This window comes from Aspergillus sclerotioniger (assembly GCF_003184525.1).
Source record: "Aspergillus sclerotioniger CBS 115572 chromosome Unknown BO94scaffold_5, whole genome shotgun sequence".
Lineage (NCBI taxonomy): Eukaryota > Fungi > Ascomycota > Eurotiomycetes > Eurotiales > Aspergillaceae > Aspergillus > Aspergillus sclerotioniger.
The window spans coordinates 1,126,576-1,143,822 of NW_020290995.1; the positions used below are offsets into that span (position 1 = coordinate 1,126,576).

At 52.0% G+C, this 17,247-nt stretch overlaps 7 protein-coding genes across 7 annotated transcripts; 1 reads left to right on the forward strand and 6 right to left on the reverse strand.

Annotated features, from left to right (window-relative positions):
• The first annotated feature begins 32 nt into the window (after positions 1-32).
• Positions 33-1,515, forward strand: BO94DRAFT_486189 (mitochondrial 54S ribosomal protein mL38). Its single transcript, XM_025608997.1, has 2 exons — positions 33-637; positions 702-1,515. Exons 1-2 carry the CDS (start codon positions 100-102, stop codon positions 1,424-1,426), a joined length of 1,263 nt encoding a protein of 420 aa, XP_025471046.1. The 5' UTR covers positions 33-99; the 3' UTR covers positions 1,427-1,515.
• Positions 1,076-2,267, reverse strand: BO94DRAFT_486190 (putative mitochondrial inner membrane protease subunit 1). The gene is made up of 2 exons (XM_025608998.1): positions 1,826-2,267; positions 1,076-1,743 (listed from the first exon to the last, which is right to left on the reverse strand). The coding sequence occupies exons 1-2, from the start codon at positions 2,183-2,185 to the stop codon at positions 1,567-1,569; spliced, it is 537 nt and encodes a 178-aa protein (XP_025471047.1). The 5' UTR covers positions 2,186-2,267; the 3' UTR covers positions 1,076-1,566.
• Positions 2,268-2,656: 389 nt separating this feature from the next.
• BO94DRAFT_613269 (OBAP family protein) lies at positions 2,657-3,920 on the reverse strand (the record flags this gene model as incomplete). Its single annotated transcript, XM_025616697.1, is given in 4 exon segments — positions 2,657-2,750; positions 2,910-2,913; positions 2,933-3,475; positions 3,557-3,920. 4 exon segments carry the CDS (start codon positions 3,759-3,761, stop codon positions 2,657-2,659), a joined length of 846 nt encoding a protein of 281 aa, XP_025471048.1. The 5' UTR covers positions 3,762-3,920.
• A 97-nt stretch (positions 3,921-4,017) lies between these two features.
• Positions 4,018-6,908, reverse strand: BO94DRAFT_458218 (glyoxylase; the record flags this gene model as incomplete). Its single annotated transcript, XM_025607781.1, is given in 13 exon segments — positions 4,018-4,101; positions 4,147-4,173; positions 4,218-4,352; positions 4,410-4,501; positions 4,546-4,756; positions 4,805-4,838; positions 4,886-4,957; positions 5,004-5,138; positions 5,158-5,297; positions 5,520-5,976; positions 6,034-6,516; positions 6,595-6,734; positions 6,789-6,908. The coding sequence occupies 13 exon segments, from the start codon at positions 6,906-6,908 to the stop codon at positions 4,018-4,020; spliced, it is 2,130 nt and encodes a 709-aa protein (XP_025471049.1).
• A 335-nt stretch (positions 6,909-7,243) lies between these two features.
• BO94DRAFT_327024 (uncharacterized protein) lies at positions 7,244-8,849 on the reverse strand. The gene has a single exon (XM_025606948.1). The coding sequence runs from the start codon at positions 8,503-8,505 to the stop codon at positions 7,315-7,317; it is 1,191 nt and encodes a 396-aa protein (XP_025471050.1). The 5' UTR covers positions 8,506-8,849; the 3' UTR covers positions 7,244-7,314.
• A 5,470-nt stretch (positions 8,850-14,319) lies between these two features.
• On the reverse strand, positions 14,320-15,059 carry BO94DRAFT_532230 (uncharacterized protein). The gene has a single exon (XM_025611080.1). The coding sequence runs from the start codon at positions 14,995-14,997 to the stop codon at positions 14,812-14,814; it is 186 nt and encodes a 61-aa protein (XP_025471051.1). The 5' UTR covers positions 14,998-15,059; the 3' UTR covers positions 14,320-14,811.
• A 1,238-nt stretch (positions 15,060-16,297) lies between these two features.
• BO94DRAFT_582673 (uncharacterized protein) lies at positions 16,298-16,597 on the reverse strand (the record flags this gene model as incomplete). The annotated part of the gene is made up of 1 exon (XM_025615489.1): positions 16,298-16,597. One exon carries the CDS (start codon positions 16,595-16,597, stop codon positions 16,298-16,300), a length of 300 nt encoding a protein of 99 aa, XP_025471052.1.
• Positions 16,598-17,247: the final 650 nt, after the last annotated feature.

Here is a 17,247-nt window from a genome sequence, read left to right on the forward strand (position 1 = left end):
CCGGCCAGGAACTACCTCGACTTCCCGACCAACCTGGGGAACCTCGTCCATCCACTCCATCCACCCTCCCCCCTCCCCTCCCCATTTACTCGCCTCACGATGGCTCACTGTGAGCGGGCCTCCAAGCCCCTGCTCCAATGCCTGCAGAAGACCTACACCAAGGGACTTCCGGGCCTCCAGCTGCAGTCCACCCGCGCCTTCCAGTCCACCGCTCTGGCTCGTGAGGAAGCCCAGGCTGAAGCCAAGAGCGTCCCCTTCCACAAGGCGCCTGATCCGGCCCTGGTAACGAATCGTCAACTGGAACGGCGACTGTTACGGCAAGGAATTGCCCCCATTGGATCTCGTCGACGTCGTGCCGCTCTCCAGAACTCAGCCAACATCCCCTTCGAGCAACTGCCCTACCAATGTTTCCAGGAAGCACGCAAGGTTTTGGTCGCGGACCGCGACGAGAAGTTGCGCGACATAACGGCGATGAGTGAGAAGATTGCAAGGCTCCAGGCTGTACCCACCCAGGAGGCCGGTGGGGAGCAGGTCAAGAAGTCCAAGCTCCGGGCCATGGAGCTCCATTTGGAGCATCTCAAGATTCTGGCCGATATCAACGACCCGCTCGTGAAGAAGAAGTTCGAGGATGGAGAAGGTGAGAATCTGGTCTATGCTGCGTCTATGGTCTGTCTCCGCGTTCTAACCGATTGTCCGTCCAGGTGATTTGAGCAAGCCCATTTACCGCTATCTGGCCGACCGGAAATGGAGAGAATATCGTCGCAAGATCCTCGTTCAACGAATCACACAAATGAAGGTTATTCCCGACGTCCTTCCCCACTGCGATCCGATCGTGGACACCAAGCTCTACTTCAACCGGAACCAGATCCAGCCGGGAGAATTCGTCAACGCCCAGGTCAGCACGACGGCCCCCAAACTCGACGTGCAGCTCTTCGAGGGTGGCGAGAAGCTCGTGACTATTGCTGTGGTGGACTCGGATGTGCCCAACGTGGAGAAGGATGGATTTGATTTCAAGATGCATTACCTGGCCGTCAACATCCCCATCTCGGCCACATCCACCAAGGTCGACCTGTCCCAGCTGTCGGCTGACTCGCAGGTGGTCCTGCCATGGCTGCCACCGGTGGCCCAGAAGGGCAGCCCGTACCACCGGCTGTCTCTTTTCATCCTCGAGCAGAAGGACTCGAAGCCATTGGACTTTGCCGCGGTCCAGGCGAAGGAGACGGAGCGTGACAACCTGCTGCTCCGTACGCTGCAGGCTCGGTACCACCTGAAGGCGATTGGCGCGCACCTGTTCCGCAGCCAATGGGATGAGACGACGTACGAGGTGATGAAGCAGATTGGCTTCCCCGAAGCCGACATGGAGCTTCGCCGGAAGAGGATCGATCCTCTTCCTTACAAGAGGAGAAACCCTTCGACGTTCCGGTGATCTGCTTGTAGCCTCTTTTTTTCGTTAACATTTGGGCTTAGATCTGTATTGTACAAGAGATGTATGAATATGCACAAATCCTCCAACTCCAGACTCCATGCGTAGCACTATATACCCTAGAGCATGATCATTCTCATCGATCACTCCGACAAATCCGCCAACTGCATTGTATTTTCCACCCACTCCATCTTCGACGGCGGCCACACGCGCGCAATAATCTTACCATTAATAAGGCCCATAGGAACGGGACCATAATTTCTGGAATCTCTCGACCAGGGCAAATTATCTCCCCCCAGATAGATATGACCTTCGGGAACCTACCCACCAACAATCACCCATTAGCACAACACCCCAATTCCCCCCCTCACAAAAACAACAGACAGAAAGAAAAGAACGAACCTGAATCATCTCCCCCTCCCTCCCTACATCCCTACTAAACGCCAAATCCCGACAGACAAAATCCCCCGGCAAGCCAATAACTCTCTTTGCAGCATTGACGCCCAAAAAACTAGGATGATAGAACCGCACCACGTCCCCGACCTGTATTCCCCGTCCGTGCTTATGCACCCGCGATATCATCAAATAGTCGCCCCGCGGACTGAAGGTCGGATACATCGACGGACCCTCGGATAGTTGCACCGTGATGAGATGTTCCCAGATGAGTGTGCAGGCGCAGAATAGTCCGGCGGTTTTGTATCCTAGTCGGAAGAAGTGACCTGGGGTGGCGCGTTTTAGGGTTCCGCGGATGAGGGATTCCATTGCATTGTTTTGCTTGGGTTGGTGAGGGAGGGGAGGCAAGGCGTGGGGGGTGGTGTGGTTGGAGTTGGGGTTTCAGTTGTAGATTGATATTGTTCGGGGATATGACGGATGGGGGTAATTGGATTGGATTGGATGGAGGAGGTGTGTCACGTGATTGTATGGGGGTTTATAAGGGCGGGAATTTTTCTATTTTTTTTTTCGTTTTCTTGTTTACACACAACACACAACACAACACACACAATGCCACGACTTGAGTCGTTTGATATGATCAGTCTAATTGCTTAATGTTGCATATAAGACATCAGATACACGATCAGTCTGTTGCATCTGGCTATTTTCCTCATGGAATCTAAGCCCACCCACCTACTCAGTATCACATCGCTTCTAAAATAGCTAGAGCTCACCGCTGCCGAAATTCAACACCAGAGCGCGTGAGTGTGGACAGTGAAGCAAGATGAATTGTACATCTCATCACATCAGTGATGGGATTCCCTGAACGATAGCCTGGCTTGGACCCCATTTTGTTATGGGAATGGAAGGCTGGGTGGTAACGACGGGAGACATGCTTTTTAGATGAGTAGATATAATTATATTTGTGAATATATCCATATTACTATTACAATTTGATAGATGTCAAGCATAACCTTCATAACATAGATTCCAGCACCTACTACTTCCCATCATTCTTATTATTATCATCTTCCCACATCTTATCCGCACCTACAACACTCATCAGCAAACTTACACCATCACCAAACCAAAGAGAAAGAATCCAAGTAGATAGATACTCACCAGGAACCATCCCCCCCTCCTTCTCAATCCCCCCCAAACCCTCCTCCACCATCCCCCTCCTCAACTCCCTCTTCTCTCTAAAATCCACCCCAAACCTCCCATCCCTCTCTCCCACCAACTCCCCCAATCCCCCTCCCTCCCCCTTCACAACCCTCCTCACCCCCTCCTCATCCAAAAAACTCGCCATCAACTCCGGCCCCCCCAACGGCACTTTATCCCCCCGATCCACCTGCCAGAAATGATACGTTTTCCCATACAAAGGCAGTATATCCCGCATTTCGGACGTTTCGGCTGCGTTCCAGGCTGCGTCGGGGACTAGGGATGAGGTGGGTTTGGGCATTATGAGCATCCCACTACTTACTTCGTAGATGTGCGTGTGCCAGAGCGCTTTCTCGGATTCGGGAAGTGTGGAGAAGAGTTTGGGTGTTATCATGTATTCGATTCCGATTAGGGGGGAGTTGGGGGTGGGGTGGGCGTAGATTAGGCATTGTCTTATGTCTATCTTTTGTTTAGTTTGGGATTTGGGGCGGGGGAGTTGATAGGGAAGAGGAATAGGAGGGGGAAGGCAAGGATACACACCCTCCGTGATATGTGAACAGTAGTGGTTAGCCTCCACACAACGAGATTTATCCGAGGCGTAAACGTGAAAGGCATTCAGGTGTGCGCAGATGTTGTTCACGGGTTTGAAGTCTTGGATGGCTTTGGCGCCGGTCTCGAGGATGGTGCTTTTGGTCGTTTTGCAGGTGCCGGGGAGGTTGTGTTCTGTTTCGGTGTCGGTGGACATTGTTGTTGCTTGATGGTTTGGGATTTGGGGTTGGGGATTGGGTATGAGTGGGATGAGGGGTATGGATTATTTGGTGATGTGGTGGTGGTGGTTGTTGATATACAGATGGTTGTGGCTGACGTCACGATGACTGGGTTTGTAGGTGATGGATGTAGGATTCATTGTTAGGATGGAGCTATGATTTTCTACAGTTGGAGAGTTGGTTTGGCTTTGATTTGTGCCCTAGGTATATTCGCTCTTCGTCATGTTCAGAATATTACATACTGTTCTTCATCTCTCTCAGCGCTGCCATCACCTCAACCGGGTCCGTCTTGCCCGTCTTCTTCTGGATCTCAGGGTCCTAACAGTATTAGCTTAGTTCTCTATCTCCATATGAAGTACTTACATTGACACGCATGAACACGTTATGAAGCTGCAGATAGTTAGACCTGTCTATAGAACAAGGAGCAGACCTACCTTCTCATCGCCAATAGTAAACTTTCCCTGCGTCTCCTTGTTCTCATTTGCAAAAGCCTCCAGCTTCTTAATAGGCTCCGACTGCGACACAGCCAGACAGAACTGGACATTTCCCTTGGTGTATTCATGGCCAGGCTGGACAGTCAGTACACCAGCAAATCCCGAGAAAGCCGAGCAACCTGGGTAACTCACATAAACCTTGGTATCATCTGGCAACGCTGCCAGCGTCTCGTTCAACGCCTTGTGCATTTCCGGGGCAGTGCCCTCGAAGAACCGACCACATCCTGCATCCTTAGCTAGGCCCGCACACCATGCAAATTGAGCTCACCTCCAATGAACAAGGTATCTCCAGTAAAGACAACCTTCTCATCACCATCCTGCATAAAGTAGCAGATACTGTCCTGCGTATGGCAGGGCGTGTGCAGAGCCTTGACAGAGATGCGCTCTCCAATCTTGAACACTTCACCATGGGCCGGGGTCTTGGTGACAGCCTGGCAGTCCTTGCCTCCAATGACGGGTAGTTGGCCAAAGGTTTTCAGCTTCTCGTGTCAGTTTGACGATCAACCATGCTTGTTCATGTAGCGTACCATTTCATTGTTTCCGCCGGCATGATCCCAGTGACTGGTCCGGTTAGCATTATCTCCAAGAGGAGCAGAAGCAGTACATACTGATGTGTGCTGACAATAGCCGTGAGTGTAATCTCCCCCGCGTCGATCTTAGGTTGCAGCTTCGGGGCCACTCTGCACACAGTTAGCTCATTTTCATGACCCTCTGAGATAAAAGTACTCGGGCGGATTGGCCGGGTCGATAATGACAGACTGCTTGGTCGGCTCGTCCGTCACCAGGTAGGCATAGTTGTTGCCCTTCCCGGTCCCTGGCGGGGTCAGCAAGGAAGAGGAAAACAAGTACCTTGGGGTAATTCTTATGTTGGAACATACACATCGGGATCGACTGCACATGCATGGCTCTGATTTGTCGCGCTGGCGCTGGCACTCTTGCTCTCACGGGTTGAAACCTCACGGATGACCAGACAGCTCTGGTAAGGCACATGGACATAAGGGTTTGTGAATGCTGAACCTGCTGACGAATGCGGGGTGGTTGCAACAGCTGCTGGAGCTATGCTGGAGCCATAAGCGTTGATAGGCGATTACCTCATAGGCCCGTTGCCGGTGCTCAGCCACGTGTGGCGGTTACGCTAGGCCTGTTACGGTCGTTGACACTCCCTCCTCAGGCTCGCTGCGTGGCTCAGCTGTGGCACAGTGGTCATATTCATGATCTTTTACGGAGTACTCCAGTCTAGACTATCCCTAACGGCCGCGTATCCCATGTATCTACGGTTTCCCATCCGAATTTCTTCAGCTCCTTCAGGTCTTCAGCGTCTTCGGTCCGCTTGAGTCCAGACTCGGTCTTGGACTGACTTGACGCTGATACCTTTCCAGCGGTTTGACCACTCTTCTCCTGTATGGTCTCTCCCAGAAGCGCCGTCCAGTGGTTGGAACTCTGCTCGCAAACAGCGAGAATGTACGCGTGGGAGAGTAGTCGCCCTCGAGACTCCCATTCCGGCGAACGAAGGATATGGTCCAGCCACATGTATGTTCCTTCGAGATGGGGGTCATTCTTCAGGTTCCTCGAGTCTGAAAAGGCGAGTACGTTCACCAATTCCTCTGCCAGCGCTGCCAGGACCGGAGCATGGCCCTCTGCGAGCATCTGCAGTAACGGATCCCATTTGGAGAATGTTTCCGTCATGGAATCACCAATCCTAATACCGAGTTAGCTCAACACCATGGACACCAGAACGGAGAAACGAAATACTCACTTCCGTCCTGCAGGAACCAATATCGAGTCTTCCACAATAACATTCGCCAGCGTAGACGCCCCGTAGCTAGAGGACTTGCATATCGAGACCAAATGCGTAGACGCAAAAGACACATTCTGTTGAAACCGCCTCTTCTTCCGGGGCGGTTCTGACGACTCTTCCTCTACCAGCAACTGCTCCAAGCTATCCCTGGCAGCCGCCTTGATGGGCTCGACATCATCATCAGCCCCATCAAACATCCCAGGTTCAGACACTCCAGGCACCATATCGGCACTCAGATCGGTCTTGGCCCAGTAGTAATCCCAGAGCCATTCAAGAGACCGCTGCGTAGCATTCCGCAACACTGTCAATGAAGGCAGCTCACGATGCGTGGCCTCGTGGCGCAGTTCCACGAACGAGGCCGGTAATCCAAGGTCAATGGCTCTCTGGAACATGGTCTTTCGTTGGCCGTTGAGCTTAGAGTCAACGAGGCCAGTCACGAATCTGTATATCATTAGTATACGCTGTGTACATCAAACAAGCAGAACCAGAAAAGAGGGATACACTAAAGGCTATGCATACCGACAAAACGCAGCCGAATACGTGGCTCTAATAGAGAATATGGAATTTTTCTGCGCATCATCATGAAGAATGGCATCCGTTAGCAAGGCCGTGGCCTCGACCGGATGGGGCAGATTTCCTCGTAGTTTCCAGGCCCCAACCTATAATCCATGTTAGCGTCAGTCGGGATAACTTCCAAGGCAGATTTCGCATACCGTGGCGCAGGCCTTGGAGCGCATGTCTGGCCCATCGTAGAATGGCGCAGGGTAGAATTGTCCCCGCACCGCGAGTAATGAGGAGTGCTCCTTCCAGGGGGTGAAAATGACCTTGGCCATGTTGGATCGAGTGCTCTAGCAGTTCCAACTGCTATGTTTTCTCTCCGTGTACCGGTTGGGGTGAATGTACATCTCGTTGCAGTGATTTTGTTCCCCGGATTACAGTTGTTCCGGCCGATGACATTTCCCCTTTAGGTTCAATACTCCGTCTGGTTACTATGTTTCAGTTGCTGCTGTTACTGCTGGCTACGTAAAATTACAAGTACTCCTGTTTCAATATCCTCATCGAATATTCTTCGTCATTGTTACATTCCGTTCTCTTAATACATGCGTTGGAAGTTCAAGCATCCTCCCTGGGTATCCTGTGTATGCTAGTGATAACGCCTCCCGAAAACGATAACTCCATGCTATGCGATGCTGTAACCCGAAAAAAGGCAATAAAAAGTAATCAAGTGATCGTGTGGAATCAGATCCATCCGTAGCCATAACTCATACAAGGTTGGCTGGCCATGTTCACAAAAGGCTGAGGCTCGACCACGGCATGCTGCTCGAGTTCATCGTCCTCGAAGAAAAAAGATCGTTGCATCATGCTACCAGGTGCTTTGACCGGTTGCTGGAAGGTCTTTTGCTCCGGCTGCTTCTGGTTCGAGTCGGGCCCATTGTGGTCGACCTCATCCTCCTCCGACTGGTCGTCATCATCGTCTTCATTGTCGTTGTCATCCCGGTCTTCCGCTTCGTTGTCCGAAGATGGGGTGAAAGTCTCCTCCAATTTCAGCCCTTTTCCGGATAGCCCTAGGAGAGAGGTCTCCAGTGAAGCTTCCGGGTTGCTGTAAAGTCCCATTCCGACCAGCTCATCCTCGGCCTTGGGCTTCTCTGACAGTGACCCAATCTGCGAATTGAGGTCATCGTCGGGCCGCTGAATGGGAAGAAAGTCCGGCGTAGAAGGCCCAGTCAGATAGCCGGATGATGGAGCACTTTCGTAGCCCGAGGCAGTGACATATGTCGAAGGAATATTGTTGTGCATGGATGACATGTCGAAGGACCAGCAATCAGACATCGGCTCGGCCATTGTGGGCAAGGTCGAACCATTGGTGTCCCAAGAGACTAGCTCACTCTGTGATTCGTTCATCTGGAGAAAGGAAGATTGTTGGAGCGGCATCTGTTGTTGTCCGCCGGGAAGAGCATGGAGCCCCATGTCCAATGGAGCATATGATGGCAACATAGAAGTGTCCTCGTATGTGGCGGAGGCAGTAGGCAGTGGCTGAGGGCATACGCCAAGAGCGGCGAAGTTGTCCAATGCGGTAGTGGCGGGGAGATACTGAGCAGTCGAATAGTTGACGGACTCCAATGCTGGGTGCCAACTTGTCGGACGGGTTCGACTAGTTCTGGCTAGTGCAGAGGCCACAAGGGCAGGATTGACGGGAGCTTGATAACCCTGGTACATCGGCGAACTGTAAGGGATGGTTGCTGTCCGCCGTCTGCCAGCAGACGAAGGACTGTTCCCAGCACTGCGAGGTTTCGTCACTCGACCGGTATGCTTCGGTCTAGGGAAAGCCTGAATCAAGTCCCGAAATGTCGACGTGCGCCAGCAGGACTGGTTGCCTTGAACCCAAGACGGGTTGGCAAAGGCCGGTTGGGGTTGCCAGCAGTCGGCCATTGAGAAGAGTGATGTTGAGAGAAGAGGGTTGGTATAGATTGAATGGACTGAGAGGAGAGGGATGGTCAATTGAAAGTAAGAGAAGGAGGGTGGGCGATATAAACATACATAGTAGTAGCTGGGAGGCTAGGGTAAGACGGAAGGATTGGATAGGGTGTCAACGGTATATATGGAGCATCAAGCACGGATAGGACCCATGGATGATGACTGCAGGAATATGTAAAGGATCTCCGAAGACTGGGGTTCGAGACTTATCATCTAAAGATGACACAGGGGGCGTGAGGGTCACAAGGCGTGGAGGCAAGGTACGGGAAGCAAGTACGTGCGTCTAAAGTAGTAATGGACCCAGATGGGTTTAGATGAGTAGATTATTCGGGAAAGTAAGAGGAACTCTAAAAAAGGGGAGGCAGAAATGGATTAGACAAGAAAAGAAAAGGAAATAAAATAAAAAGAGAATAAATTATTAAAAAAGGGAAGGCTCTAGCCGCCCTACATGAGGGTGATACACGGAGATGTGGAACGTATGTACATGGGCATTTCTTGATCTACCATCCGCCCCAGTTCCACGATCCATTACTGTAAGTGAGAACGCTAGTGGTCTAGTGGTAGCGGGCACATGTTGGGATTTGGGATGACACGACGTTGACACTAACGAAAACAGACTAGTAAAGGTGGGAACTCCAGGAGACTAGGAGCACTGGAGTAGGGGCAGGAGCCAGGAAGGAAGGGACCCAGGAAGGTGGTGATGATTCAGACGAGCCCATGCCACACGATGCTGCTCCACCCAAAGAACTTGGGAGCAGCAATCCTGTCTCGGACAGTCGGACTCTTCTGGCAACAACACTCTGGATTGCCCTGGGCCCATGGGATTATTGGGGCTGATTAGTGGTTAACGGCGGGTGACGATGGGGGGAGAAAGGAGGGAGGGTGGGGAGCAGAATGAATAATGTTGATGGTGGGGATGATCAGACCCATTGGCAAGTGAATTAATGCACTCCACTTCGAGGGTGAAAAGGTGAAAAAGAGGGAAAGGGAAAACGAGGGAGATGGGGAATGGGGGTGAATGATTGGATGGGAAACTGCAATCGGAGCTCCAGCCAGGGAAAGGCAGCAGAGATCATGGATGGAAGTTAAAGAAGGAACCAGAAAAGACGGACCTGCCTGACTGCCTGGGACATGCCGAAACTAAACCACGCTAAACTTTCCACTAGATACCTAGTTAGATACGCAGCGTAAGGCCCGTGTGAGAGACTTGAGAGAGCCCCATGGGAAGTCTGGGGCTAAACTGGGAACTACTACTGCATCATCATTACCATACCGTACCAGGAAGGTTCCGCCCGCGGCTGCATTGCCCTCCCTGTCGAATAGATACCACTTCCGTATTGATGTACGAGATAGGTACGGGTGATCGGTTACATTGGCGAGGTCCTCTTCTACCTACATGGAGACGAGACTGACTCCATAGTGCTCAGCAAAAGCAAGAAAAGGTAGCACTGGCACATTATTAAATTAACTACGGAGTATTCCCCTCCCAACTCGATGACGCAGCCAGCCTATGGCGACATGCGTGCGGTACCTGGGAGGGGATTCCTTGATACTACTACATAGTACTTATCTCTTAATGACCAGGGGTATATCTCGGAAAGGTAGGTAGTGTCTACTAGGTACAGCACCGCCCAGGCGTGACTACTTACGTACTCCGTAGGTACCTGCTCCTTTTGTCGCGGGTGCCCGTCCATGGATGGATCCAAATCATGATACACTGACGGTCTTAGTCATGATGGGAATGCCCGCGGCGCGGTGAACAGGTCAGGTCAGGTATTATTGTACTATGTAAGTATTGAATGACCCACGATCCAACCCGATCGTCAACCCTGCGACCAACTGTCCAGGTCAGCCAGTGTTCCAGTCAATCATTCTTCCTCCGTATTACCTACACATTGCCCCCCTCCCCCCCTCTTCTCCTCCCTCGTTAAGTAACCCCTTCGAGTCCAGTGTGGTCCCCACAAGTTCACCGTTTCCAACGCGTCACAACGCCCGTTACGCAAGGGTTACAATAATGCGGAAAGTTTTCAAGGGCAGACTGCTACTTGATTGCTTCCCTTGTCCGGAGTACGGAGTACATACATGCTAGATACATACAGACAGACAGCGGGGGGGAGCAGTCTGGGCCAACGCTAAGAGGCACACATACTTACGCCCACATATCTAGCAAGCAACACTTATCTGGTAGCAGTCGTATCGTATACCACCCCTCCCCCTCCCTAAACTTGCGATGGATCGAACAAGGGCAGGGCAGAAGCATGCTGAAGGTTGAACAACAACTGCCTTCCGCCCATTCCTTGTCATCGTCATCATCCTTCGGCATCCCCGGGCGCGTATCCAATGACCCATCCGGCCATCCTTTTGATTCCCTGGATGCTTCTATTCCTGTCCAACCGCGCTCGGGTTGGAGGCATCACCGTTATTGCACACTTGCAACCTCTGAGACTAACCTAGACCAAACCGGACTGCCGACAGGGCCCTGACTCGGTGATCAGTTGTCTCGTGAAGCGCTGGGTTGATGATCATTGATTGCTATTCGCAATTCATTGGCCAGCGAGTCGTGTTACTCCATGCGTCGGGATGTGTACAAGAAACCCAAATTGCCTTTTCATCTGGACCCCAAGATAGGTTATACCAGTACTACTGCTCCGACCTCACATCCTACCGACTCCGTCAGTAGGTATATCCGCCATATCAATCATTATTCTGGCTTATCGATATGCGGTGCCGGTTAATCTATTCGTGGTGGATCACATGTTTCATAGTCAGACCTTACTTACGTGTGACGAGACGGCTTAGATCAGATGGCTAGGTGGCTGAATGGTGAAAGCCTACTGCCGTACGGGCCATCTCTCGGTGTAGGGGATGGAGGGTGGAGAGAACGGAAAGTTCGGCTAGAGATGACAACACTTGGTCTGGGTTCAAGGATCGGAGGCGTTATACGGGGCCCATAGAAGCAGAATTTGCTCAAGACCGGAGAGAGAGTGGGGTGGTGTGCACTACGCAAGTCGCAAGTCGCAAGTAAGTCGCCAGACACATTATTTGCGGGAGCAACACACACATCTCAGACTCTCAGTAGTCAGTAGTATGCGACTCCACCGGTTAGGCTGGCTCTTTAACAGTAGTAGCTTATCCGGGATGGGCTGAGCGGGTACCAATAATGTTTTATGACGAGTCCAGCTGCACCAGAATAGGTACAGCACCACAGCCCCATCCGATGTAATCGACAAAGGAAACCGGGGCGGAGGATTATTCCATTGACATGGGGACCATTTCCAGAACCAGGGATGCGGCCGGAGGAGGACCGACTAGAGCAGAGCCCTACTGCCTCCGGTTAGTCCCCGTACCTGAAGGCTGAGAGAAAGTCACTTTTAGTGTCACTTTCTCCTCTTCCTGCTCGCCCGCCTTGAATTTGGTCCTAAACCTGCATACTGCATAGGGCCAAAGAAGGGGCGCAAATACAACAGATGCACGGAGTAGTAGTTACTAGATAGGTACTATGAGCAATCATGGCCACCGTGCTCCGGCCACCCAGTCTATCTAACTATGAGACTATGACAGCCTGGTGATCGGAGTTGTGGCACTGCATCCGTCACGCCGTTCTGGCCCAGCCGACATACCCACGGATCGAGGTGATAGGCTGTCGTTTGGGGAAGGACGATGCTTGTCCCTGTTGAGAACCCGGCTAATCGGGGAGCGGATAGCCTTCCATTGTACTCGAAGCCTCGAACAGCACCAAAGGCGTTGCAGACCAGATCCAAAGGGAAACGACCTTCAAAAAACCTCCGTGCCGACGCCTAATCAAGATGCATCATCGCAAAAGCGACTAATCAGACAGTTGAGATCATCGTCTGGTTGCCCTACAAATCAGAAGCCGGAGATTACAGGAGGGGAACCATCGGAACGCATGTGCAGGCCCACCTGACGGCAGGGGACTGGAAGGAGCGAGCGAGAAGAACAAAATTCCAGAAGGCCAGGGGCCAAGTCAGCACTCGATTGGGCATGCGAAGGGGAAGGGGAGGCGAAAAAAAAAAAAAAAAAAAAAGGGAGAGGGCAGGGAGAAAAGAGAAAAAGGAAAAAGAAAAAAAAAAAAAAACCAAAGAGGCCAGACCAAGTGGGTCAGGCTCCCATATCTCCGTAGTCCGTATCTACGGGATTACGGAGTCACCAAGAGTCGAACAGGGATTCTACCAGGGAGCAGGTAAGTAAGGTGAGCTACCAGCTAGCTCCGTATGGTACTACGGTAACCACTCGGCCTGCTCAGTGCTCATAGTACTCTACTACCCGGTCGCCTGCTGTAAGTGGTGTTCTACACGCCCTCCAGTCGACAGAGGCTCGCAAACGGCATCGCTCGAGAACCAATCAAAACCTTGGGTGCTGATCTGATGAGTTGCAAACCACGACGCATCAATAAACCTGTACGGAGTACGGAGTACCCGGTTTGATTTAGACCTGCTGTTTGGAGTATAACCAATTATCGCACCAGGGGTTGGTGGTGATCTCTCACAGTGGTATCCTGTGGGCTCTACAATGAATGTACTAGACCCGGGGTCTTTGGACTCGTCCATTTGCTCTCTACTCTACAGGGAAGTTCAGCCACCTCTCTTTCGGGTTGATCATCACACAGGCTCTACCCGAATTGTCCCTTGACTCCTCGTGCCGTGGTGGCCACTGATATGACCCTGGACGGCAAGGTCGAAGGTTCAGCTAAGAGCCTAAGATGTCATTAGCTAATGGTGAACGAAAGGCTAAAAGATCACGCAGTGATGTACCCTCCCGGCGGGACCCGCGCAACCTTGAGATATTAACTGAATATAGTACCTAAGATTTTTAGTTTTTCCCCGGTACCATTGCGCCACGGATCGATTACAAAGGGTTTAGGCAGAGTGATGCTATATGAACCAAAGGCTCCGGCTCGTGATGTGAGAGGCCTAAGGATTTTAGCATGGCACAAGCTCCAGCTAACCTGTCTCACTGCCCCCTAGTCAATTTGAGTTAGAGTTGCTTTATTGAATCCATCTACTCCATACGTACGACGGAATAACTGGTAATCTGGCCCCTTCGTTGTTGGTGTTGTGCCAAAAAGCAATGTTGACAATATAGTGAAAACAACGGGACCATCCATACCGAATAATTATCGATACTCAAATAATAATAATTAATCGACTAAATTATGGACAATGGCCCCGGGCCATCCTCAGGGACATGGTTGCGCCTGCATGGCACCCTGGCTTTCCCCATCAGAATCCCGCCGCCTAGCTGATGTATCCCGCTCGATCCAGCAACCGAGTCAGCGAAATGGCGGTCGCCGTCCGAGACAGGCCTAAACACTGCGCTTCGGAGAAAGTCAACCATGTAGGGATCAACCAACTGCTGCTTTGGCCCACGCCAGTGATCAACTCACGCCTTCAAATCTTAGATTCCGTTTCCGAGTCCACTTTCCTCCAATATGTAAGCCGTCGTCTCGGCTTCTGCCTCGGCGCCGCATTCCTCCTAGTACCTACTTCCTGAGGATTAACGTGTCATCAGACCATGGTTAGGCCCGAGCGCTCAGTGGCCTAAGTTCTATCTAGGAGGCTAGGAGCTAGGTAAACAATGGAAACCTTGGACGCTAAATTAATTTGGCTTACTTTAGTGGCATGTCATCATTCACCAGCCCCTACTTATGGCCCCGTGGTACCTACTCCGTACATAGTGCTCCGTAAAAGAAGCTGACTTCGATATTACTATCGTACTGCGTATGGCAGCAGCGCCCGATCCTCATTGGTCACCGGGAAAAGTGCTTACATGCGTTGCGGTGCTAGTTATCTATCAGGGGCAGGTTCAGTTCAACGTCCAAGCCTCATTCATGTCATCGTCATCGAACCATGCTTCCTGATGGAATCTCACCCACACCTTACTTCGCCAGGTTTAGAACTGGAGCTGGAGCTGGAGCTGGAGCTGGAGCTGGAGCGCCAGGCTGCAACCGATCGTGAAATCAAGCCATCGGCGCAGGGTGGATGTGACACGGCATTCCAGATACCGCTCGCCTTGCTCTGATGATGGTCCTGATTGCCCAGGCTCAACCCAACCCAACCCATTATGGCACTGTTGGTATGGGTCTTGCGAAGCTTCTCCTCCTCTGATAAAACTGAGAAGCATTGTAACGGTAAAGTTACTACCAGAAAGTGATTGCCCGCGTGCCCTGACCGACGCCACAACGTCTGAGCTCCCAAGCAGATCGCGCGGCAGGGTACTCCGTACTCCGTAAGGACCGCTCGGTTACGTAGGGAGCATGAAGGAGAGCGCCCAAAACCACCCCCAGAGTGGGTCATCCACCAGCTGCATCTGCCATTTGGTGACGGGAATGGACTCGCCAGGTGCGACATGATACGGAGCCGTCCGTGGCATGGACAGTCTAGGCGATGAGCCTGGTTGATGTTGGAGGTGGTCGTAAGCCGGGCTCATCCAGGCTGATTACTGCGTTGAGCAGACCGTCAGCTGCGAAGGTCCCTACTAATCAAGGCTCCAGGCTACTACGGAAGGCATCTGCAGGTGGCCATGAGTCAAATGGCGTACATACATATACCGCCAGTACTGTACCTAGGCCCATGCATGCATGCATGGGAACCAAAATAGGGTGCTGTCCTTCCAGCCAATCATGGGCCGCGATCGGGCTCAATCTTTCGTCTCCGCGCACAGAGTCCGACAATTACCACTTGGCAGTGTATTGCTGTGAGGTGGAGTCTGGCTGGGCAGAGGCGGGTACACCATCCACAACAACCAGATCTCTCCAAATAACACGAAGGGGCATGCATGATCTGCTGTAGGCAGACATGCTGGCTGGGCCGATGCAAGGTAGGCACCTATCTTCAGCTGCCATCACAGACAAGTCGGCACTCAGATACTGCAGCATTCTGGACTCTTGCATTGTTCAGATCTTAAGGTATCACACAGAATGTGGCCTGTGCTTAGGTTTGTCTAACATGTCATCCAACCAGTAAAAGGCATGGCCCAAGAATCCTGGAAGTATACAAGCCATCTAGATACCTAGTGCCTATCTAGTACTATCTACTGGGTCTGGAACGCTACTGCTCCTGACTAATAGGAGTCGCAGTATGAGCAACGGGAGTTCGGTGCCTCATGCCACCACCGCCATTCCCCCAAGAAGGTGTACTATACGGAACAGTCGGGGCGCCGGGATACCATACCATACATGATACGGCACCAATCAGGTCTAGCCGTCAGGCCACCACAGTGTGACGGGGTCAGGCATGCATCTGGATTTGATATTACTCTGCGGGCGACACACTTGCATCTCGCAGAGGCAATGGAACCACCTGACTGAAGGACGGCTACTCTCATCACATACCTATGTAGGGACTAGATAGGTACTACCTAGGTAGGTTCTGGTGAGGTTTGCCGCGGCTGCTTCAGCCTATGACGCTACGAGAGGGGCTTGTACATAATAGTACCGTGCTCCGGACCATCAATCATCCTCCTCATCGGCGCCCCTCGAAGGGTCTCCGCAAATGAGGGCGCAATGCCTGCGCTGGCCTCGGGATACGAAGCGCCTTGGATCGTTTCATTACCCCTGGCAGTCCGATCCAGGCAGCATCGCCCTCCTCCTCCTCCACCTCTTGCCGGCTGAGGAAATCCACCGAACGGGAGAATGCTACAGTGAAACACAGACCGAAGCAAAGCAAAGAACTAATAAGTAATAAGAGAGGGGCCGACCAGAACCGATCCCCCGTTGACAGACTGACTATTAGAAGATCGGCTGTAAATCGCACCAGGCCCGACGCACCGTGCCCCAGTTGCGGTCAATGATAGTCGACGGTCCACTGATGGATGACTGGAACCGGCAACCAAGACTTGCCAGGTCCCAATATTGGGGATTATTCATCAGCGGTGGCTGAGAGGCTGTCTCTCCGTCTTTGCAATGGCTGTTTGGCTCTGCTGGCTCTGCTGGCTCTGCTGGTTCTGCTGCACTGTCACGGCAGATCCATAGTGGGGTACGTACCCGATTACCGCAGCCAAATTTGCCCCGACGAGGGAAATTAGCCATTTTAGCTGGTCGCCGAATTTTCCTTGTCCAGTTGCGCGCGCGCATCCCACCCATGATGATGATTGATGATCCATCCCATCCCACCCGAGTGACCCGACCCCATTCCGGACTTCCCCCTTCTTCTTCTTCGTCGTCGCCCCTAACCCACTCTGTGCATGAGGCTAATCGGCAACCAGCGGGTATTTTCAATTTACCACAATCCAGCAGCACAGCAACCACCAATGAAGAATGTCGATGATGTCTGACCGTTGGTGGGTCAACCTAGTGCATTCCAGCGAGCAAATAACGCGCCCAGGATTCTGTCAAGCAGACGCTACCATCCTATGGATCTGTAAAGGATCCTGCTCGGGGGCTTGGTCTCATCATGCCTCAAACTAGTTGCAAGTGTCGTGGCGGTATGCAGGTTGGCCTCCCTCAAAAGGTAAAGTGTTGGCGATGGTCCTCCGTCCGGATGGAGTCAATCAGTCACGCGTTGGGACCGCCCGCAATAATAATGGGCGACGTCGAGACTCGAGAACCCAAAACTATTATTCTCTGGTTCCGATTAACATTTTACGTAGGCGGTTTCGAAGCTCGGCCGAGTTAAATTGTTAATGTGGTTAGCGGCCTACGGAGTAAGTTCTGTTGCTTGCTTTCACCAGTCAGTCACC

Coding starts and splice junctions, on each gene's coding strand:
- BO94DRAFT_486189 (XM_025608997.1), top strand. CDS start 100: ATGGCTCACTGTGAGCGGGCCTCCAAGCCCCTGCTCCAATGCCTGCAG. Junction 638..701: donor GAAGTTCGAGGATGGAGAAG/GTGAGAATCTGG, acceptor TTGTCCGTCCAG/GTGATTTGAGCAAGCCCATT.
- BO94DRAFT_486190 (XM_025608998.1), bottom strand. CDS start 2,185: ATGGAATCCCTCATCCGCGGAACCCTAAAACGCGCCACCCCAGGTCAC. Junction 1,744..1,825: donor GGGAGGGGGAGATGATTCAG/GTTCGTTCTTTT, acceptor GTTGGTGGGTAG/GTTCCCGAAGGTCATATCTA.
- BO94DRAFT_327024 (XM_025606948.1), bottom strand. CDS start 8,505: ATGGCCGACTGCTGGCAACCCCAACCGGCCTTTGCCAACCCGTCTTGG.
- BO94DRAFT_532230 (XM_025611080.1), bottom strand. CDS start 14,997: ATGAGCCCGGCTTACGACCACCTCCAACATCAACCAGGCTCATCGCCT.